General features: G+C 40.8%; 1 protein-coding gene across 1 annotated transcript in view; it reads right to left on the reverse strand.

Annotated features, from left to right (window-relative positions):
- LOC147085087 (immunoglobulin superfamily member 1-like) overlaps positions 1-21,465 on the reverse strand; it is a 109,491-nt gene that overhangs the window by 27,153 nt on the left and 60,873 nt on the right. Inside the window, exons 3-4 of the mRNA XM_085979429.1 lie at positions 2,328-2,624; positions 18-323 (exon numbers count right to left, since the gene is read on the reverse strand). Coding sequence (XP_085835555.1) covers positions 18-323; positions 2,328-2,624 — 603 coding nt within the window. The remainder of the gene's footprint in view (positions 1-17; positions 324-2,327; positions 2,625-21,465) is intronic.

Here is a 21,465-nt window from a genome sequence, read left to right on the forward strand (position 1 = left end):
AATGTGTTGGTCCCTACCTGTCTCCATAATCGGGACATCTTTTCTGAATGGCGAATTTATCGAACGTCCTGCAACATCTGTTTGATATCGACAACTGTAATTTCCCACAAAGCCTTTGCTTCGGGTATTAATGTTGAAGGTCACATTCCGCTCATCGCCAGTCACAGTGCGAGCCTGTACATGGTTTATTTTCTGATCTTTGTACAATAGAAATGTACCCCCTCTTGAGCGAATGTCGCCTTTGCAGGAAATGCCAACATTTTCCCCATTTGAAACTGCACCGGAATGTGGGTCCATGTAGAAAGTCGGCTCCGGGAGTTCATCTGTATCAAAAATACCGCATGAAATTGTGTGTCAAAAGTCTACTCAATAACATATCAGGACACTTTTGTGAAAATGGAACAAAATCTGTCGCCTTCATTCCAATGCATACTTCGCTTTTTATTATTATTTCAAGGAAAGGACAGATGGGACACAGGGTGAACCAGAATGTGCTGATTTTTTCTATTATGCAAGTTATTTAATTCAGTCTTTATTTTTCTGCTTTCAATAATCACCTTTGGTTAGACGCTTCCTGAACATCTCCATTCAATCTACAAAACCCGACCTTCTTTTGGCTCAACGCTTTAAATGACCTCCCATTCCAAGGCCGACGTTCCACTTATCTGATTCTGTTGGAACTCGGATTAATCGGCTTCTGAAAGGTTTTCATGTATAGTTCATTCAGTACACAGCAAATAAATGCTGTTGGCATCATTGGAGAGAGAATGAGAGAGAGAGCGAGAGAGTGATTTCACTTAGCAACAGCCAGTGTTCAAGATTGATGTTTATTGTATTGCCTTAATATAAACATCCCATCAACTAACCTTTTCGGGTCCCCACGGGTAAGTATGCGCTGGATACTCATGCGTAGGCCCAACGGAAGTGCCGGTTTCGTGCATGCACCGGAAACTGGAACTTCCATTCCCTTGAAGGAAGGAGTTCGGAGGTCAAACGCATGCGCCAGAGAGGCAGCGTGTATGCATGGAAATTCTGTTTTTTTCCAGGTTGCTCAGGAGTGTAAGTCTCCAGCAGCTATGCTTATAACAAGCAGACATAAGGCCTGGTTTTAACAAAGAAAGTGGTGAATTATGTAAAATTAAAACATTTTTTCCACAGGTTTATTATTTTTAAATACTTTAAAGAAAGGTAAGTTTAATTTTAGCCCCGTTAAAAATTGTAATTAATTTTTTTTTAATTAAAATTATTGTTTAAAATAGTTAATTTATGTAATTTATAGTTATTTAAAAATGTGATTTTAAAAAATGTATTTGAAGTTTTAGTTAGGTTTTGGGGCTGATCTCTTTTCATAGATTTGACAGGTCTTCCTGTCAAATTGATGAATAGAGATTCCCTGCTACGATTGGCTCTCCATGGCCCACGTGATCCCAGGATACGCTTTGAACTAACTGCACCCCTGGGATATGCAAGGACTGCACGCCGGCAGCTGGAGGAGGCCCAGGATCGGGATCCCACGCGGGCCCACAGCACAATGGCAGGCATGCTAGGTGAGTGCAGGTCGGGGGCTTGCACCCGCGGGAAGCCTCTGACCCGAATTTCTGGCCCAATTGCAAACTAAGCAATGGGATGTTAATCTACGAGAAGTGTAAACTTGTGTGCATACAAGGCGTCTGAATTACAGTGCAAAGACCAGTAACTACTGAATATTGATGTATGAGAAATGTCAACATGTGTGGGTATGAATCTGCTGATGGAATGTGCATTGACTGGACAATACAGAATGTTGATGTACGAGCAAAAAGATCTGAAAAGCACTGCCTGAAAGGGTGGTGGAGGCAGACCCAATCATGGCTTTCAAAATGGAATTGGATAAGTACCTGAAGGGAAAAAAATGGCAGGGCTATGGAGAAATTGCGGGAGGAGCGGGAATAGCTGAAATGCTCTTGAAGAGAGCTGGCATGGGCTCGACAAGCCGAATGACCTCCTTCTGTGCTGTAACCAATCTAAGGTTCTATTGTGAAATAATATAACCTTGTAGAACAGTTATATAAAATTAATGTTAATAGTGTATGTACTAAACCTGTTAATAGAAAAAAAAATCGTGTGTGAATCTTAAGTTGAGTTATTGTCACCGGATAACCCTTTGCTGTGCTGGTAACCATTAAGAAATCCGCTCACACCATGTAAAGAGGTTGGGTTTGAAAACTAACATCCAAGGTCCAATATAACTGCAGCGCAAGTGTCCTTCTGTTCCACTGGATCGTTTGATTGCTGAGTAAGCACAAATTGTTCTAATCCCATTGGGAGAATAGGTTTTGTTAACATACCTCGAATAATTATCTGAATAGTGTTGCTCGGTCTTGAAGATCTCCATTGTTCATTCTCTGAGTGTAGACATACACATGAGTAACGATTTTGATAGCCATGATCTGCGATGAATTCACAAGCGGTATAACATTGTCCTTCAGGAGCTTCCAGTTCCGTGAATAAACCTTGCCTTCGGTAATAACGGTTCATTGTGAGGGGACACTGACAGCGACAAGTCATAGTTACTGTCTCTCCATCTAAAATGACTTCATATGGTGGATTCACAGTGAAGATTGGCTTCGATAAATCATCTGAGGAAAGCACAGTCAAAAGAGTTTAAGCACCGAAAAGCTTCAATCAATTAACATCAATATCACTGCAATAACCTAAGTTCAACCTGCCCTTTACCAATGTATGCCCCCGCACTGAAATGGTAAATGTGTCAGGAGATAGCGAGCTCTCCGCTTTGTAGATCATTGGAATTAATGTGCAATTTTTAAATTGCTGTAACAGTGACATGATGTTTCAAACAACACAACAGGGAAGTGCAACAGCAGTCATATTAGAAACGGGTAAATTAGGTGGATTAGCCCCTCCCGTTAGCGCCCACAGGGGCATACCAGATTGTTTTAACTGCACCCCGCTCCCTGGTGGTCTAGCAGGGCCCCGATATGTGCGGCGCTAGATTCCACCCTATTAATCAGGGGAGGAACCCTGCAATGAGGCAGCGGTATGCTCCAACGCACGTGATGCTGTTGCACATAGCCACCCGATCATCCGTTATGGCAGCCCAAGAAGGAGGTGGGGCTCTTCCAGTCGCTCTCCACATTCTGCTTGGGACACTACTAATGAATTTCCGGCGGAGTGGCGCTAACATTTACGGGGCGCAAAAATTAGCGCCGGCGACTTTGGCATCCCGAAAGGGTCGCCAACCAATTGATCCACCCAAATACTGAATATCAGGCGCTGTGTATTACGGGCGGCTGATCCGATGCTGCCCGTTTTGCACCCCGCCCGATATGAATGTTGAGCCCTATCTAATAATAGTGATGGACAGTGTTAATAAATACAATTTTACAAAACGCGTACAAGCCGTGATCGCCATTCAAGTAAGTGCAATTTTTTTTTTTGAATATCAGAATTTAAGAAACAATTGCGGGATGTTGCACAACACTTCCTGCATTAGATCAGTGCGCCCTGGAGTTAAACGAAATTCCAACTATGAAGTATTAATTTCGGCTAACTGATGACTATATTAATGAATTGACTATTCATTTTAATGTCGCATACATACATTTTATTTTCTGTCCGAACAACGCCTGGAAATGAACTGAAAGAAAAAAAATGAATCAATGAAAAGTTTTTGCCTATCAATAACCGGTTGACTTGTCGCATTAACCAACTGCTCCCAGAGCTCGCATGTTATCACTTCCGAAATTGCCATCAGATTTTCTTTCCCAGAATTAGGTGTACCTTTGTAATTCAGTACAGGTATGGCACAAAATTCAAATTGAATCAAAATTATCAGACAACAACAAGCATAATTATACTACTACATAATTAAACAGATCGTATACACCGAGAAAAACATTTTGAAATGCCACTTTGTGTTTCGTAGTTGATATAAATGTTAATACATTTTGTTCTAGACTGTTGCAAAAAGAGATAGTTGCAAAGAAAGAAAGAGAAAGTAAGAAATAGAGAATGAGCACAAGAAAGAAACAAACAAAGGAAGAGAGAAAAATAAATTAAAAAGCAATAAATAACGAAAGAGATAGAAACAAAGAAAGAATGAATGAAAGAATGAAAGAATGAAAGAAAGAATGAAAGTCAGGTAGATAAAGAGATTGATGCATACATCGAGATAGTCATATAGACAGAAAGAAAGAACCAAAGAAAGAAAGAGCAAATAAGAAAGAAAGAAGGAAATAAAGGAGAAAAAAGAAAGAAAAAAGGAGATGGTAAGAAGGAAGGAAAGAAAGAAAAAAGAAAAAAGAAAGAAGAAGGAAAGAATGAAAAAAGATAGAAAGAAAAAAGAAAGAAAGAAACAAGGAAAGAGGGAATGATCGACAGAAGAAAAAGAGGGAAAGAAGGAAAGAAAAACTAAGAAGAAGAAAGAAAGAAAGAAAGAAAAACATTGTCAGGTAGATAAAGAGATTGATGGATACATCGAGGTAATCAAGTGAACAGAAAGAAAGAAAGAAAGATAGTCAGGGGGATAAAGAGATTGACGGATACATCGAGATAATCACGTAAACAGAAAGAATGAAATAGAGAATGAGCAAAGGAAAAAGATAGAAAGAAAGAAACAGAGAAAGAGCGAAAGAACAACAGAAAGAAAGACGGAAAGAAGGAAAGAAAGAAAAAGAAAGAATCAGAAGGAAGGAAAGAAGGAGGGAGTTAAAGATCATAAGAAACATAAGAACATAAGTACCAGGAGCAGGAATCGGCCAATCGGCCCTTCGAGCCGGCTCCGCCATTCAATAAGATCATGGCTGATCCAATCTTGCCCTCAACTCCACTTTCCCGCTCTCTCCCCATACCCCTTGGCTCCCCTGTAGTTCAAATGTCTGTCAATCTCCGCCTTGAATAAATTCAATGACTCCGCCTCCACAGCTCTCTGGGGTAGAGAATTCTAAAGATTCACGACCCTCTGAGAGAAGAAATTCCTCCTCATTTACGTCTAAAATGGGCGACCCCTTATTCTGAAACTATGCCCCCTAGTTCTAGATACCCCCATTAGGGGAAACATCCTCTCAGCATCCAACATGGCAATCCCACTCAGAATCTTATATGTTTCAATAAGATCACCTCTCATTCTTCTAAACTCCAATGGGTATAGGCCCAACCTCCTCAAACATTTGTCAAGAGAGAATGAAAGAAAGAAAGAAAGAAAGAAAGAGAGAGAGAGAGAGAGAGTTAAAGTTTTAGGTGTATAAATGTAATGAGAAGTAGCAGATATTAGAGATGAAGAGCATTTATAATAAATATCCGCCCCCCTTGGGAGTCTAACTACCTTCCGTCTGCCACATTGCCGATCCAGGACAAGCCTCTGCACTTTGAACAGGGCAAGCCTCCGAACCACATGAGTCCCTGGGATACATGGTCCTCCTCGCATTTTGTAGTGGAGAGAACCAGGATCGCAATCCTCGGCACCTACAGAGCCAACAGGTTAATGCGTAGATTTTTCCTGATCGGAGACATCCGCACGCACAAAGCCACCGATCGGAAATACAGGGCCAATGTGTCTTTGACGTATGTCTATAGCAGCCTCACATACCTTCTGCTTTCTTCCTTTAATAAGCTTTTAGATTGTACGATAAGATTGTCCAGATCATGAGAAACATCTGTGCGATTTATATTATAAGCTACTAGAGCACATCATCCAGTTTGTATCCTGTGAATTGCTACTTCATGTATTTAAAATGTCAAAGAAATGTCGAATATGATCAAATATGCACTTTAGAGAAAAAACAGCTGTGTGCTGAACCCTGTGTCGGCAGTTCCTCATTTCAAGCAATAAAGATCTTCGAGTAGTTAATGTTACCAGACAGTACACCCATGGCCACTGATCACAAGAGCAACTGCGAGAGTAAGCATGTTCTAATTAGATTCGTGCACACTGTTCGGATCTTCCAAAATACCGAGATATTGTGTTTTGTTAATTGCCTTTGTTATTGATTTGGAGATAATGGATATGACAGGAACGTTGCTGTAGTAACCGAGATTTCAACACAGACTGAAGTCACTTATTAGGGCACTGGGTTAACATTAGTCAAGTTGTCATAAAAAGGAATGGATAACTTCTCTTATTCTTTATGTTGGATTGTAGTAGGGATTTGGGAGGGTAGACTATCCAAAAGTGGAGAGAGGGAAGGAGGCAGAACAACAGGAGGGCACGGTCATGGAGGGATAGCAAGAAAAGTAAAAGGGGAGAGAAAGTGGAAAAAGAAATGAACGGCTCGGGTCCAGACTGCCAGTCAAATAGCTCACGGGAATAGACACAGGGGAACAACCTGTGGAATAGTGCAAAAGGTGATAGATGCACACATCGATATAGACACAGAGCAATAAATAAACAGAGAGAAAGGGAGAGAGAAAGAGAGAGTGAAAGAGAGAGAGAAAGAGAGAAAGAAAGAGAAAGAAAGATTGAAAGTTTGAAAGAAAGAAAGATTGAAAGAAAGATTGAAAGAAAGATTGAAAGAAAGAAAGAAAGATTGAAGGAAAGATTGAAAGAAAGTTTGAAAGATTGAAAGAAAGAAAGAAAGATTGAAAGAAAGATTGAAAGAAAGATTGAAAGAAAGACAGAAATATTGAAAGAAAGATTGAAAGAAAGATTGAAAGAAAGAAAGATTGAAAGAAAGAAAGATTGAAAGAAAGATTGAAAAAAAGAAAGATTGAAAGAAAGAAAGATTGAAAGAAAGATTGAAAGAAAGATTGAAAGAAAGATAGATTGAAAGAAAGATTGAAAGAAAGATTGAAAGAAAAATAGATTGAAAGAAAGATTGAAAGAAAGATTGAAAGAAAGAAAGATTGAAAGAAAGATTGAAAGAAAGAAAGATTGAAAGAAAGATTGAAAGAAAGAAAGATTGAAAGAAAGATTGAAAGAAAGTTTGAAAGAAAGAAAGATTGAAAGAAAGAAAGATTGAAAGAAAGATTGAAAGAAAGATTGAAAGATTGAAAGAAAGAAAGAAAGATTGAAAGAATGAGAAGGAAAGAGTGGTAGAAAGAAATGAAGAAAGAAAAAAGAAAGAGGAGAAAGAACGAAAGAAAGATAGAAAGAAAGTAAGAAAGAATGACAGAAGAGAGAGAAAGAAAAAAGGAATGGTAGAAAGAAAGTAAATAAGAAAGAAAGAGGGAGAAAGAAAGAAAGAGGGAAGTAAAGAAAGAGGCACAGAAGGAAAGAGAGAGTGAAAGAAATAAAGAAAGAAGGAAAGAAAGAAAAAGAGAGTGTAAGAAAGAAAAAACAACGAGATAGTGAGGCAGATAGATAAAACAAAACACTGTGATCCTGGAATCCTGAAATACAAACAGGAAATTCAGGAAACACTCAGCAGGTCAGGCGGTATCTGTGGAGAGTGAAACAGAGTTAACGATTCAGGTCGATAATTGAAATGAGAACTAGAAGATATTAGAGATGAGGTGCTTTTAAAATAAGAGCAGGGACTGGGAACAACTCCCAGAAACCTCTTTCGCACACTTCCACCATCAGCCCTTCCCTCCCAGAAACAATTTCCCACCACCAACCGCACCCGTGGGAGTCTACCTACTATCTTCCGCCTCATTCCCGAACCAGGTTAAGCTTCTCCACCTTGTTAGATTTTCCACGATTCCTTTACCTGTTGCTGTTCTACTGTAACCATTAAAAATCCTTCGCACCCAATATGTGTTTGTAGACTTGCAACATTAGCACTCCCATTTGCCTTACACCATCATCCATTTTGTCACTGAATCACTCATGTCCTCCAATCTATCACAGACTGCCTCCTTTTATTAATTTCCCGTCGACTTTATCCTGGCACTTTATATTCTTAAAAGCTGCTCATCACTAACAACTTCCAGTTCTGATGAAAGTTCTTTGAACTGAAACAATAACTCTACTCTCTCTCCACAGTTGATGCCTGACCTTCTGAGTGTGTCCAGCACTTACTGTTTGAAGTAAGTTAGATAGACAATGTGTCTTTGAATTAGTGATACAGCAGCCACACATACCCTGCCCTTACTTCCTTTAATCCGCTTTTAAAACTGTACGAGAACAGTGTCCAGATCTTGAGAAACGTCTGTGTGATTTATTGTTAAGCTACCAGAGCACATCATCCAGTTTGTAACCTGTGAATTGCTCGCCCACCTTTTAACAATTACAAATACAGGTCGAGTTTGACCGACTATGCTCATTAGAAAAAAAAACAGCAGCGAGCAATGCCCTGTGTAGACTGTTCCTCAATTCAAACAGTTTGCGTAACTCTCTATTTCAACTTTTCATTGAAATAAAAATCTTCGAGGTGTTAAAATTAACAGACACTAGAATCATACTCACCGATCCCAAGAAGAACTGAGAGAGTATACATGTTCTAATTAGATTCGTGCACAATTTTCGGATCCTCCAAAGGACCGAGATAGTTTTCTTTCTTAATATCCTTATTCATTGGTTTGGACATAACGGATATGATGTGGCTGTTGCTGTAGTAACCGAGATTGCAACACAGATATCACGTTAATCAAGTTGGTACTAAAGGAACGAATAATCTTCTTCTTCTTCTTCATAGGCAGTCCCTCGGAACCGAGGATGACTTTCTTCCACAATAAAACTGAGCTCGCAGGTGACTGATGAGTCCAATGCAGGACCTACAGTCTCTGTCACAGGTGGGGCAGACAGTGGTTGAAGGCACGGGTGGGTAGGGTGCTTGGGTGGACGTGCGCTCCTTGATCTTGCTCCCGGCGAAGGGACTCGAGGTGTTCGGTGCCGTCCCGGATGCTTCTCCTCCACTTTGTGCGGTCTTGGGCCAGGGATTCCCAGGTGTCAGTAGGGATGTTGCTCTGTTTCAAGTAGGCTTTGAAAGTGTCCTTGAAGCGTTTCCTCTGCCCACCTGGGGCTCTCTTGCCGTGCCGGAGCTCCGATTAGAGCACTTATTTTGAAAGTCTCGTATCGGGCATGCGGACAATGTGACCCATCCATCGGAGCTGATCCAGCATGGTCAAAGCTTCGATGCTGGGGCTGTTGGCCTGAGCGAGAATACTGACGTTGGTGCGCCTATCCTGCCAAAGGATTTGCAGGATCTTGTGGAGGAACAGTTGGTGGTACCTCTCCAGTGTTTTGAGGTGCCTGATGTACATTGTCCATGTCTCTGAGGCGTGCAGCAGGGCGGGTATCAATGCTGCTCTGTAGACCATGAGCTTAGTGTCAGGTTTGAGGTCCTGGTCTTCAAACACTCTCTTCCTGACCTGTCAGCTCATATAATTACTACACACTCATTCTGAACATGAATTTGACATGTTACACCAGTGTGTGTGTGTGTGTTTAATATATTGATTTACCAGGAGAGATTACACAAATTAGGATTGTATGTCCTAAAATTTAGAAGGTGAGGGTGTGATCTGTTCGATGTTTTCAAGATAGCAAGGGGAACAGATAGGATAGATAGAGATAAACGATTTCCGCTGGTTAGGGATTCCTTGACTAGGTGGCATAATCTTAAAATTAGAGCCAGACCTATCAGGAGTGAAAATATGAAATTCCAAAATTTTACACACAAATGCTGGTCGAAGATTGAAACTATCTCTCGCAAACGGCAATTGTTGCTAGATCAATTGTTAATTTTAAATCGGAGATTGATAGCTTTCCGTTAACCAAAGGAATTAAGGGATATGGGCCAAAGGCGGGTTTGTGGAAATAAATCGCAGATAAACCATGATCTCAATGAATGGCAGAACAGGCTTGAGGGTCTGAATGGCCTCCTTTTCCTATATACCTATATATAAGCCTGTAGCTCATATTAAACAATGTATTGAATCAATCACCTACAATGACAGTGCGTTTTAGGCAATCACATATAACTTACCGGCGCCTCTCTGAAGACCTTTCAATATTAAACATCTTGTTTCAATGATAAAGGACTGAAAACCATAATTTAAAAAATCAGAGACTTTTCTAGGATCGCAGAGAGAAGCTCAGAAGGATTAATTTCTATTCCAGATTATGTTAATTGTATGTTGACGTTATCTTAATATATTTGCATATATATGTACATATTATTACATTTAATTGCTAAACACACAACAATGCTGTTTTTTTCTCTGTACAACAATAAGATTACTCACTACATTATTCAAACTGCAGATTTGTTTAAATATTAGCTTCACCTACTGTAGCCTATCTGCAGCCATTTCAATATTTAGGAGGAAGAAATGTTTAATACACATGGATAGTGAACAAATCACTTTACACATATTTCATCTCTGATAATGATACCCTGTATTATTCCAAAGACATGCAGCAAACAATTTGTTTAATCAAAAGTGTTCTGTGTACTTTTCAGAGACATTTTACAAATGATTGTATATATATAATAAAACAGCACAGAATGTGGACATCGCGCCGGTGCAGTCTCTTTGAAAGAACTATTTATTTGACCCACTCCCCCGTTGTTTCACCAAAGCCCTGTAAATGTTTCATTTTCAACTATAAAATCACTTACCTTAAATTAACTCTGAAATCTGTTTCTATTTTCCTTTCAAGCCATGAATTCCAGGTAATAATTAATAGGGTACTAAAAAAATATCCGCAACTCCCCTCTTTGTTTGCCAATTACCATACATGTGTATCCTCTGGTCAATGATCTCTAGCCAGTGGGAACCGTTTGTCCTGATTCAACCTATCAAAACCCTTTATAATTATGATCACTTTAGGTTCTTCTCAGATACATGATGCAGATTGTGGTATCTCTCTCTCTCTCTCTCTCTTTCTCTCTCTCTCTCTATCACTCTCTCTCACTATATATATATTGAAGTGGATTTTTAGAAATCACACTTAGCAGAAGCATAGCTTCATGTGTAAGAATAAGTAGTCAATGCATTTCTGCCTGGCAACAACAGCCAGAAATAAAGAGGCTTTGCATATGGCTCAGAAGTGAAGCATTGGCACCCTTCAGGAATTAAGGGGTTAACAATGCAGCTTGCACACGAGACAACAGCGGAGACAGTTCAGACATGTTAACCACAAGGACTTGATGCTTTTGCAAGATTAGATAAAACAGGTACAGAAGCACCAACCACAAATAATGGAACCTAGAGTTAAGTAAAATCACACGGGGCACAGTGAGATAGAAATGTAGACATGCAACTTTACTAGAGGTCGCAAAGATACAATAATAGGTGAGGTCATAAAGATCATGTGACAATAAATACAGGGGAAAGATTATGTGATGCGAGATAGGGAATCAGCCAATTAGCAAATGTGCACGTGGGCTTTAAGCCAATTAATGGATTATGCACCAGCCTGCCACGGTTATTGTACACTTAAATACCAGAGACCAAAGACAATCGGGGAGTCAGCCAGCAACAATTGGCAGGAACTCTAAGCTGTACTCCCTGATCAGCCCTTAGATACCTGCGTGGACTGTCCATATTGTACTGTTAAATAATTTTGTATTTTAAATAAATTGCTTGGCTATTTTACTATTTACAGACTAGTGTGCGGATTTAATTAATTTTATTTCCTCACTACATATATAGTAGCTGGGGGGGGGGCCCGGCGTTGCCAAGGCTTTTTTATAAAATGGCAGTTTACAGGGCCGCGCTGTTTACGGCCGGCCGCTGCCACTCCCCCGCTCTGTGTCTCGGGCCGATCGGTTGTGAGGCCCGGCCCGAGTGACCCCAACTCACCTCCTGCTCCGGAGAGAGAGAGAGAGAGAGGCATTTATACAAGCTTACATATATACAGGACAAACATAAAATTAAACCGAAAATGAATACATTGCTGAAAATGTAATGATTGATATCCCGAAAACATATAAACGCACCTTGTCTGAGCCACAGTTTTCCTTCGCTAATTGATTAGAAGGGAGCTGTATTATTAATGTATCGCTTCAGCGGCACTGATCTATCTGCAAAGAAGACAGAAGGAAAATTGAAAAAAAAGAAAGAATTGCATTTATATAGCGCCTTTCACGACCATCGCACATCTCAAAGCGCTTTACAGCCAATGAAGTACATTTGAAGGGAAATCACTGTTGTATTGTGGGAAATGCGGCAACCATTTTGCACACAGCAAGGTCCCACAAGCAGCACTGTGATAATGACCAGATAATCTGTTTTTGTTAGGTTGGTTGAGGGATAAATATTGGCCAGGACACCGCGGATAACTCCCCTGCACTTCTTTGAAATAGTGGCCATGGGATCTTTTTAACATTCACCTGAGAGAGAAGACATGGCCTCGGTTTAATATCTCATCTGAAAGACGGCACCTCCAACAGTGCAGCTCTCCCTCAGCTTTGCTTTGGAGCATTAAGCAAGGCTTTACGTGCTCAAGACCCTAGATTGAGACTCTGAACTCACAACCTTCTGCCTCAGAGGCGAGTGTGCTAGCAACTGAAGCACAGCTGACAGAGATGTGAATACAGAAGTTATACTTCCCTAGATACACTGCTCTGCACAAAGCAGTTGTATTCAAGGCATATTCCTCAACTGATGGTGTTGCTATGAAATTGCAAGCAGCAGCTTTCAGCAGAGGTGTCAGTTTCACAGGAAAAATGTTAAATTGAGCAATGATTGAACGAAACTTGCTCTAACTGCCGGCATCTGGCGTATCAGCCCAGTGAAGTTTTTGACAAATTATTCTGCATCTAATAGTGCATGGGCCAGGAAACCTCAGTTAATTATCTCATTCCATGCTTTAATCTATGGCCCTTACCCAAGATATGCATGTTGATCAGTTATTCTCCATTGTGTTTTATCTCATAATCATTTGTCTTCAAACATTCAATTGCTCATCAACGGATATTTTGACACTTGCTTTTTTTTATATTGCTTCATGCCTGAAGTTCCTCTTCCTTTTCCAAGGCAGGACATTGATTAACGTCGAAATGTTGGAAGCATTCCCAACGTGTGAGACCAGACGGCCAATGTCGGGAAGTTCCTGGGTTGGTTTAGGGCTCACTAGTCACTAGGTAGTCACTAGGACACCAGTGAAACTCTTCTGCTCTTAATTGAATAATGCTGTTCAAGCTGAGAGAACAGATGGTGCTTCGGTTTAACGTCTCATGATAAAGGCGGTAACTCCGACACTGCTGCGCTCCCTCAGGACTGCACTGATGTGTGAGTCTAAATTACGTGATCAAATTTCTCACGTTAGAATTTAACCCATGCGCTTCTGATTAAGATGAAACAGTGTTACCACTTAGACAAGGCTGACACCTGGGATAGGTGGGCGAGCTGGACAAGATATTCCGCTGCCTGCAACTATTACTAGGTTACAATATTACTAAAAGCAAAGGAAAGGTGGCATCCCTGGGCACAACTCTACTAAATGAATTAGGAATATGGGATTATAAAAGAGCCAATATGTCATTAGGCAGGCCGTTAAATGAATCTGAAAGCAGATAGTCAACAACAATGTCACTGTACTGGAAATAAAAAAGTCAACTTGGATGAGATAAAAGGTAACCGCTGGATAAAATTGGGAAGAGAGTTTGGCAGATAAGATGGCGAACAAACACAATGGGAATGTATCAATTGGCAATATTTGGGAGAATCAAGAGATACATTCCAGTATATGAAAAGAACGTGATGCAAACGTTTTTTCCGATTAATAGATTAAATCAATTATGTTAAAACTTTAGAACAAATACAGTGAAGTTATAGTGATGGTAAAAATTATAAACAACGTGTTTGGCCTTAGGTGGAGTATTGTGTGCAACTGTGGCACTACACTTCAGTAAGTGTGTCAAGGCCATGATGAGGTACAAGAAGTTATTTAATAGAATGGAACCTGGGTTGAGGGACTTCAGTTATGTGCAGAGACTGGAGAAGCTGGGGTTCTCCTTAGAACAGAAAAGGTTAAGGGGAGATTGACCAGAATGGTACCAGGGATGAGGGACTTCAGTGATGTGGATAGACTGGAGAAGCTGGGATTGTTCTCCTTAGAGCAGAGAAGGTTAAGGGGAGATTGACTAGAATGGTACCAGGGATGAGGGACTTCAGTGATGTGGATAGACTGGAGAAGCTGGGATTGTTCTCCTTAGAGCAGAGAAGGTTAAGGGGAGATTGACCAGAATGGTACCAGAGATGAGGGACTTCAGTGATGTGGAGAGACTGGAGAAGCTGGGGTTGTTCTCCATAGAGCAGAGAAGGTTAAGGGGAGATTTGCTAGAGCTATTGCAAATTATGAGTTGTTTTGATAGAGTAAGCAAGGAGGAAGTGGTTTTACTGCTAGGAGGGCGGGTAACCAAAGATCACAGATTGAAGACAACTGGCAGAAAAAAACAGCGAGAGATAAGGAGAATATATTTCAAACATAGGATTTTTGAAGGCCCAAACTATCCCATCAAAACGCTTTGGATCTTGAATCAGATAGAGATGACAAGATTGATAAATTCAATTTTGTTTCTTAATTGTATTAAACATATGGAGCAAAGGTGGGTAAATGGATTTGAGGTTCAGACCATCCAAGATCTCATTGAATATCAAATCTGTCTCATGGGGCTGAATGGCCTCCTCATCTTCCAAGTGTGCTAATGTTTCAAGATTTCATTTCTATTCTAAGGTTGGAACGGCTACAGACCACAGACATAACCAATGGAATAAATTGGTTAGTTGATAGATAACTGTGATCTTCCCTGGTCCTATATATTCCCTATGTTATTTTAGAAATAGTTATGTCGCAACCAGATATTTTTTTGATTAGTGGCAATTTGTTGTATTAATGAATTCATATAAATAAATAAATAAATTGAGGTCTTGACAATGTTTTTGCAATATGTATTAAATATACATATGCATATATGTATAGAATTTTAGAACGAAACAGTACAGTATGTGATCATTTGACCCATTGCGCCTATGCACTCTCCAAGAAAGACCTATTCAATTTATCCCTTTCCCCAGTTGTTTACCCATAGCTCTGTAAATATTTTATTTTTAAGCATAGATCCAATTGCCTCAATATAACTATTAAATCTGATTACATTACCCTTTCAGACAATTAATTCCTGATAATAAGAACATAAGAACATAAGAAATAGCAGCAGGAGTAGGTCATATGGCCCCACGAGACTGCTCCCACTTTCAATAAGATCATGGCTGATCATTGACCTCAACTCTACCTTCCTGCCCGATCTGCACATCACTTGATTGCCCTGGAGTTGAAAAATCAATCTATCTCAGCCGTGAATATATTCAAAGAATCATCATTCACAGTCCTCTGGGGCAGTGAAGTTCCAAGATTCGCAACCATCTGAATGAAGAAAGGCCTCCTCATCTCGGTCTTAAATGGCCTACCCCTTATCCTGAGATCATGCCCCCTTGTTGAAGACAATCCAGCCAGGGGAAACAACATCCCAACATCTACCCTAACAATTCTCTTCAAAATCTTGTATGTTTCAATGAGGTCACCTCTCATTCTTCTAAAATCAAGAGAGTATAGGCCCATTCTACACAACCTCTCATCACAGGACAGCCCTCTCATCCCAGGAATCAATCTAGTAAACCTTCTTTGCAACGCCTCCAAGGCATGTATCTCCTTCCTTAGATAAAGAGTACAAAACTGTGCACAGTGCTCCAGGTGTGGTCTCACCAAGGCCCTGTACAATTGTAGCAAGACTTCCTTACATTTATACTCCAAACCCATTGCAATAAAGGCCAACATGCCATTTCCTTCCTAATTGCTTGCCGTACCTGCATGCTAGCTGTCAGTGTGTCTTGCACGACGACGCCCAAATCTGTCTGAACACCAACATTTAAAAGTTTCCCACCATCGAAAAAAGATTATGTTTCTCTATTCTTCCTACCAAAGTGAATAACGTCAGGTTGTGGCAGAGCCACCAAGGGACTCTTATATGGATGTACATAATTGCCTTTAACAGAGTGAATCGGTATCTGTATTCGTTTGCTGCATGTAAGCAGCGCGGTCGCTAAAGGATTAAGACCAAACGAGATGACGTCACCACGTGGGTCACGTGATGTTCCCAACGGCGGGAAACGTGATGACGTCATGACGTCGGACTGAGGAGCCTCCCCTCTCAGTCCTCTTGGAGCCAGCCTTAAGCAAACACCTGTTGATTAGTTCTCCTGCAGTTTTGAATGTTACTTCCTCCAGTTTGCATTAAACATCGTTTGGTTATCTGATTGACTCGCTCTCAGTATTTTCGTCAGGAATTTACCAATTCCTACAATGTTACACTTATTTATACTCCAGCTGCCACCGTACTGCCCACTCACTAAGTCGATCTATATCCCTTGGGAGACTCTTTGAATTCTCCTCACAGCTTAATGTCTCACTTATCTTTGTGTCATCCGGAACTCGGATACATTACACTCGGTCCCTTTATCTAGGTCATTGATACTGATTGTAAAAAGCTCAGGCCCCAACACTGATCCTCCATCCATGCTACAGTATTACCCCCAACCCCATGAGCCCCTATCCGTAAACTCGAGGAACAGCACCTCATCTTTCGATTCGGCACTTTACAGCTTTCCGGACTCAATATCAAGTTCAACAATTTCAGATCATAACCTCGGCCCCTATTACATTTTTTCTTATATTTTTATCCACACCTTTGTTTTTGCCCTTTCCCCCCCACCTTTTTTTTCTCTCTCCCACATGGCAGCTGTCTCCCATTCTGCCAGCGCATTTCACATCTAATCTAGAGCCGTCTTTTGTCTCTCCACTAGTCCTATCACGATCTCGTCTTGTTTTGAATACCTCTTAATGTCTCTTCACTACTCTTTTGTTCTCTCCCAGCCTGACCTCTTAATCTATTTCATTTCCTGTGCCTTTCCAGTCTCGACAAAGGGTTTTCACCCGAAACGTTGACTCTATTATCTCTCCACGGATGTTGCCTGGCCTGCTGAGTTTTTCCAGCATTTTCTGCTGTTATTCCATGAGCCCCTATCGTGTGTAATAACCTTTTACGTGATGCCTTATCGGATGCCTTTTGGAAATCAAAATATACTACATCCACAGATTGCCCTCAAAAGAGTCTAACAAATTTGGCAAATACGATTTCCCTTTCATAAATCAATGTTAACTCTGCGTAAACATGTTAAAATGTTCCAAGTGCCCTCATACAACTTCCGTAATAATGAATTCCAGTATATCCCCGATGACTGATGTCAGGCTAACTGGCCTGTCATTCCCTGTATTCTCTCTTCCTCCTTGCTGCAATAGCCGTGTTACATTTGCGACCTTCCAATTCGCTGGGACCTCTACAGAATCTAGGGAATTTTGGAAGATCAAAACCAATGCATCCACTGTCTCTTCAGCCACCACTTTTAGAATCCTAGCTTGCAGGCGTCAGGTCCAGGGGATTTGTTGGCTTTTACTCCCATTAGTTTCTCTAGTACTTTTTCTCTACTTATATTAGTAAGTTTAAGTCCTGACCCTAATTGGACTCTTGCTTCCCCAGAAATTTTGGTCTGCTTTTTGCGTCTTTTACAGTGAAGACAGATACAAAATAAGTGGTTATTAAAAAAAATCCTCATCTCCCCTCTGATGCTTTTGCTAATTATCATAATTGTGCATCCCCTGGTCACCGACCTCTAGCCAATGGAAACCTTGTTCCTTATTCACTGTATCCAAACCGTTCATAATTAACAACACTTTATTTTCTTCACAGAGACATGGTGCAGATTGTGGTATCTCTCTCTCTCACTCTCTCTGTCACTCTCTCTCTCTCTCTCTCTCTCTGTATCTCTCTCTCACCCTCTCTCTCTATCTGTCTCTCTCTCTACCTCTCTCTCCCTGTACTTCACTTTCTCTTTCTCCATCCGTGTCTCGATCTCTCTGTCTCTCTCTCCCCCTGCCCTTCTCCCTCTATCTCTCTCTGTGTCTCTCTCTCTCTGTCTGTCTCTCTCTGTCTCTCTTTTTATGTCTCTCTCTGTCTGTCTGTCTCTCATTGTCTCTATCTGTCTCTGTCTCTCTCTCTCTGTCTCTAATATATATATATATATATATGTACATTTAGCGAGAGAGACATTTATATAAGCTTACATATATGCAGGACACGGATAAACTTAATAATGAATACATTGGGCCAGTAATTCCAGTCCCAACGCGTGGAAATGAAAAAAGGAGGCATAAGCAGTGGATTCTTGAAGGTAAGTGGTTTAATATTTAAAATTATTTCATTTTTTCCATAGCTTCATTGTTTTTAAGGACTTTACAGTAAGGTAAGTTTATTTTTAGACCAGAATCCGTAAAAAAAAAAAAAATTCAAAAATGTTATTAATTGTTTTAAATAGTTTTTTAAATTTATTTATAGTTTATTTAATTATTGGGATGTTTTTCCAAATTTTAATTAAGGTTAAACTAGTCTTTTGGGCGCCCGTACTTTTCATGAGTTTGACAGTCTTTCCTATCAAACTCATGAATGAGTTTCCCCTCCCCTGTTTGGCTGCACAGTGCTCACCTGATCCCAGCCGGCACATCGCACTAACTACGCCACTGGATCAGGTAAACACATCGCGCCGACATCTGAACCGGGCCAATGACAGGAAATGCAAGCAGGCTCGGGCTTCAGATGTCGGCGCGCCGGGTGAATGCACATCAGGGGCATGCACGCGCGGCAAGCCCCCGATCCTAATTTCTGGCCCATTGTTGAAAATGTATTGATTGATATCCAGAATACATTTACAGGCACGTCCTATGAGCTAAGATTCCTGGCGCTTTTGATTAGAGAGGAGCTGTATCACAATTTACAGTATCTGTGACACTGATCACAAAGAGCACAATGTGAAAAATGATGGTTCAATAATCTCAGGTGCTAACTTTTTTGCGATGGGAGTACAGAAATAGACTTTCCCGAATATACTATTCTGCACAGAGAAATTTGGATTATAGGGAACTGATGGTGTTGCTGTGAAAATGCCAGCAGTAGCTTTCAGCAGAGATATCAGTTTTCACAGGAAACACCTTAAAATTTGCAATGACTGAATCACGCTTGCTCTAACTGCAGGCAGCTGGTGATTCAGCCCAAGGAAGACTTTGACTAATTATTCTGTTTCCATAACTGCCGGTGCCAGGATTGCTCAGTTAATTATCTTATTTCACGTTTTATTCTCAGACCTGTACCCGAGATATACATATTGATAATTTATTCTCCAATGCCTTTCATCTTATAGTCATTTGTCCTCAAATTAGCAACAACTTCCCAAACGGGTGGATTTTCCAAATGCTATTTTGGGTTGGCTGAGTGAGGAATAATGACCAGGACACCAGTGCCACTGCCCTGCTCTTCATTGAATCATGGTGTGGGATAACTTACATCCACCTGAGAGAGGACGAAGGGGCCTCAGTTTAACATCACATACTAAAGAGGGCACCTCAGACAGTGCAGCGCTCCCTCTGGTGATGTTACCATCTGCCCTAAATGTGCACCTCTTGTTGTTGATCTCTGGACAGTGAAACGGTTTTTCAGATTTGCATTTTCAAAATAATTTCTAATCATGAACAACTCTATTAAAATCCCTTGCCCTTCTCTGCTGCATAGAGAACATCACCCTGCTTCTCTACTATGTCCACATCATCGAAGTTCCTCATCTTGTTCCATTCTGTTAAATTTTCTCTGCATCCTTTCCAAGGCCTTTACATACTTTGTAAAATCTGATGGCCAGAACTGGACACAATGTTCCATCTGAGCCACAAAAATGATGTGTAATGATTAAGCATCACCTCATAATTATTTATCACTACTTTATGGGTCTATTTATAAGTCCCATGATACGGTATACTTTTTATCAGCCTTTAAAATTGGCCTGCCAACTTCAAAGATGTGTGTACGTGAACCTCCAGGTATATCTGCTCCTGCACCCCCTTTAAAATGACACCAAGCTATTTATATTGTCTCACCTCATTCTTCCTTCCAACAGGCATCACTTCCCTGCATTACATTTCAGCAGCCAGGTCTCTGCACATTTGAAATGATGCCCTTTAACCCCAAGTCCAGGTCGTTAATATATAGGAACAAGAGCAGGGGTCTCAATAAGCGACCCATGGGGAACCCCCTACATACTCCTTTCCAGTCTGAAAAGCAAGCCTTCAGCACCACTCACTTCTTTCTGACCCTGAGTTGATTTTATATCCACGCTGCCACTGACTCTTAATTAATATAATTAAGGAAACATAAGAACATAAGAACATAAGAAATAGGAGCAGGAGTAAGCCAATCGGCCCCTCGAGCCTGCTCCGCCGTTCAATAAGATCATGGCTGATCTGATCCTAACCGCCAATCCACTAACACAGAACCATCTCCTGAATCTCACAGAATTAGACACACAAAATAGGAGCACGATCAGGCAACACGGCCCCTGGGCCCGCTCCGCTACCCATTAGGGCCATGACCGATCCGAACCTAGACTGCCCGCTCCCCGTAACCCTTAATTCTCTTTACTTCTAGGAAACTGTCTGTTTGTGTTTTAAATTTATGTAATGATGTAGCTTCTACAGCTTTTTGGGGCAGCATATTCCATGGACCTATCTCCCTCTGAGTGAAGTAGTTCCTCCTCATCTCAGTTTTGAAAGAGCAGCCCCTTATTCCAAGACTATGCCCCCTAGTTCTACTTTCACCCATCATCGGGAACATCTTCGCCGCATCCACCCGATCCAACCCCTTCACAATCTTATATCTTTCAATAAGCTCGCCTCTCATTTTTCTGAACTCCAATGAGTAGAGTCCCAATCTACTCAACCTCTCCTCATAGGTCCATCCCCTCATCCCCGGGATTAATCGATTTATCCTTCTTTGTACTGACTCGAGAGCAAGTATGTCCTTTCTTATGTATGGACACCAAAACTGTACGCAGTATTCCAGGTGCGGTCTCACCAATACCTTGTACAACTGAAGCAATACCTCCCTATTTTTATATTCTATCCCCCTAGCAATGAAAGCCAACATTCCATTGGCCTTCTTAATCACTTGCTGCACCTGCATACTAACCTTTTGAGTTTCGTGCACCAGGACCACCAGATCCCTTTGTACTTCAGTATTTTCCAGTTTCTTGCCATTAAGATAATAACTTGCTCTACGATTTTTCCTGCCAAAGTGCATAACCTCACACTTTCCAGTATTGTATTCCATCTGCCAAATCTCTGCCCACTTACTTAGCCTGTCTATGTCCCCTTGCAGGTTTTTTATGTCCTCCTCACTCACTGCTTTCCCTCCCATCTTAGTATCATCTGCAAGCTTTGATATGTTACACTCGGTCCCCTCCTGCAAATCGTTAATATAGATTGTAAAGAGTTAAGAGCACTGACCCCTGCGGAACACCACTAGTTACTGATTGCCAGTGAGAATGAACCATTTCTCCCAACTCTCTGCCTTCTGTTAGATAGCCAATCTTCTAATCCATGCCAGAATATTACCCCCAATCCTGTGATTTTTTATCTTAAGCAATAATCTTTTGTGTGGCACCTTGTCAAATGCCTTTTGGAAGTCTAAATACACTACG

Source organism: Somniosus microcephalus, unplaced genomic scaffold, assembly GCF_052327205.1.
Source record: "Somniosus microcephalus isolate GS21.2 unplaced genomic scaffold, FLI_Smic_1.0 unresolved_chr9, whole genome shotgun sequence".
Taxonomy (NCBI): Eukaryota; Metazoa; Chordata; class Chondrichthyes; order Squaliformes; family Somniosidae; genus Somniosus; species Somniosus microcephalus.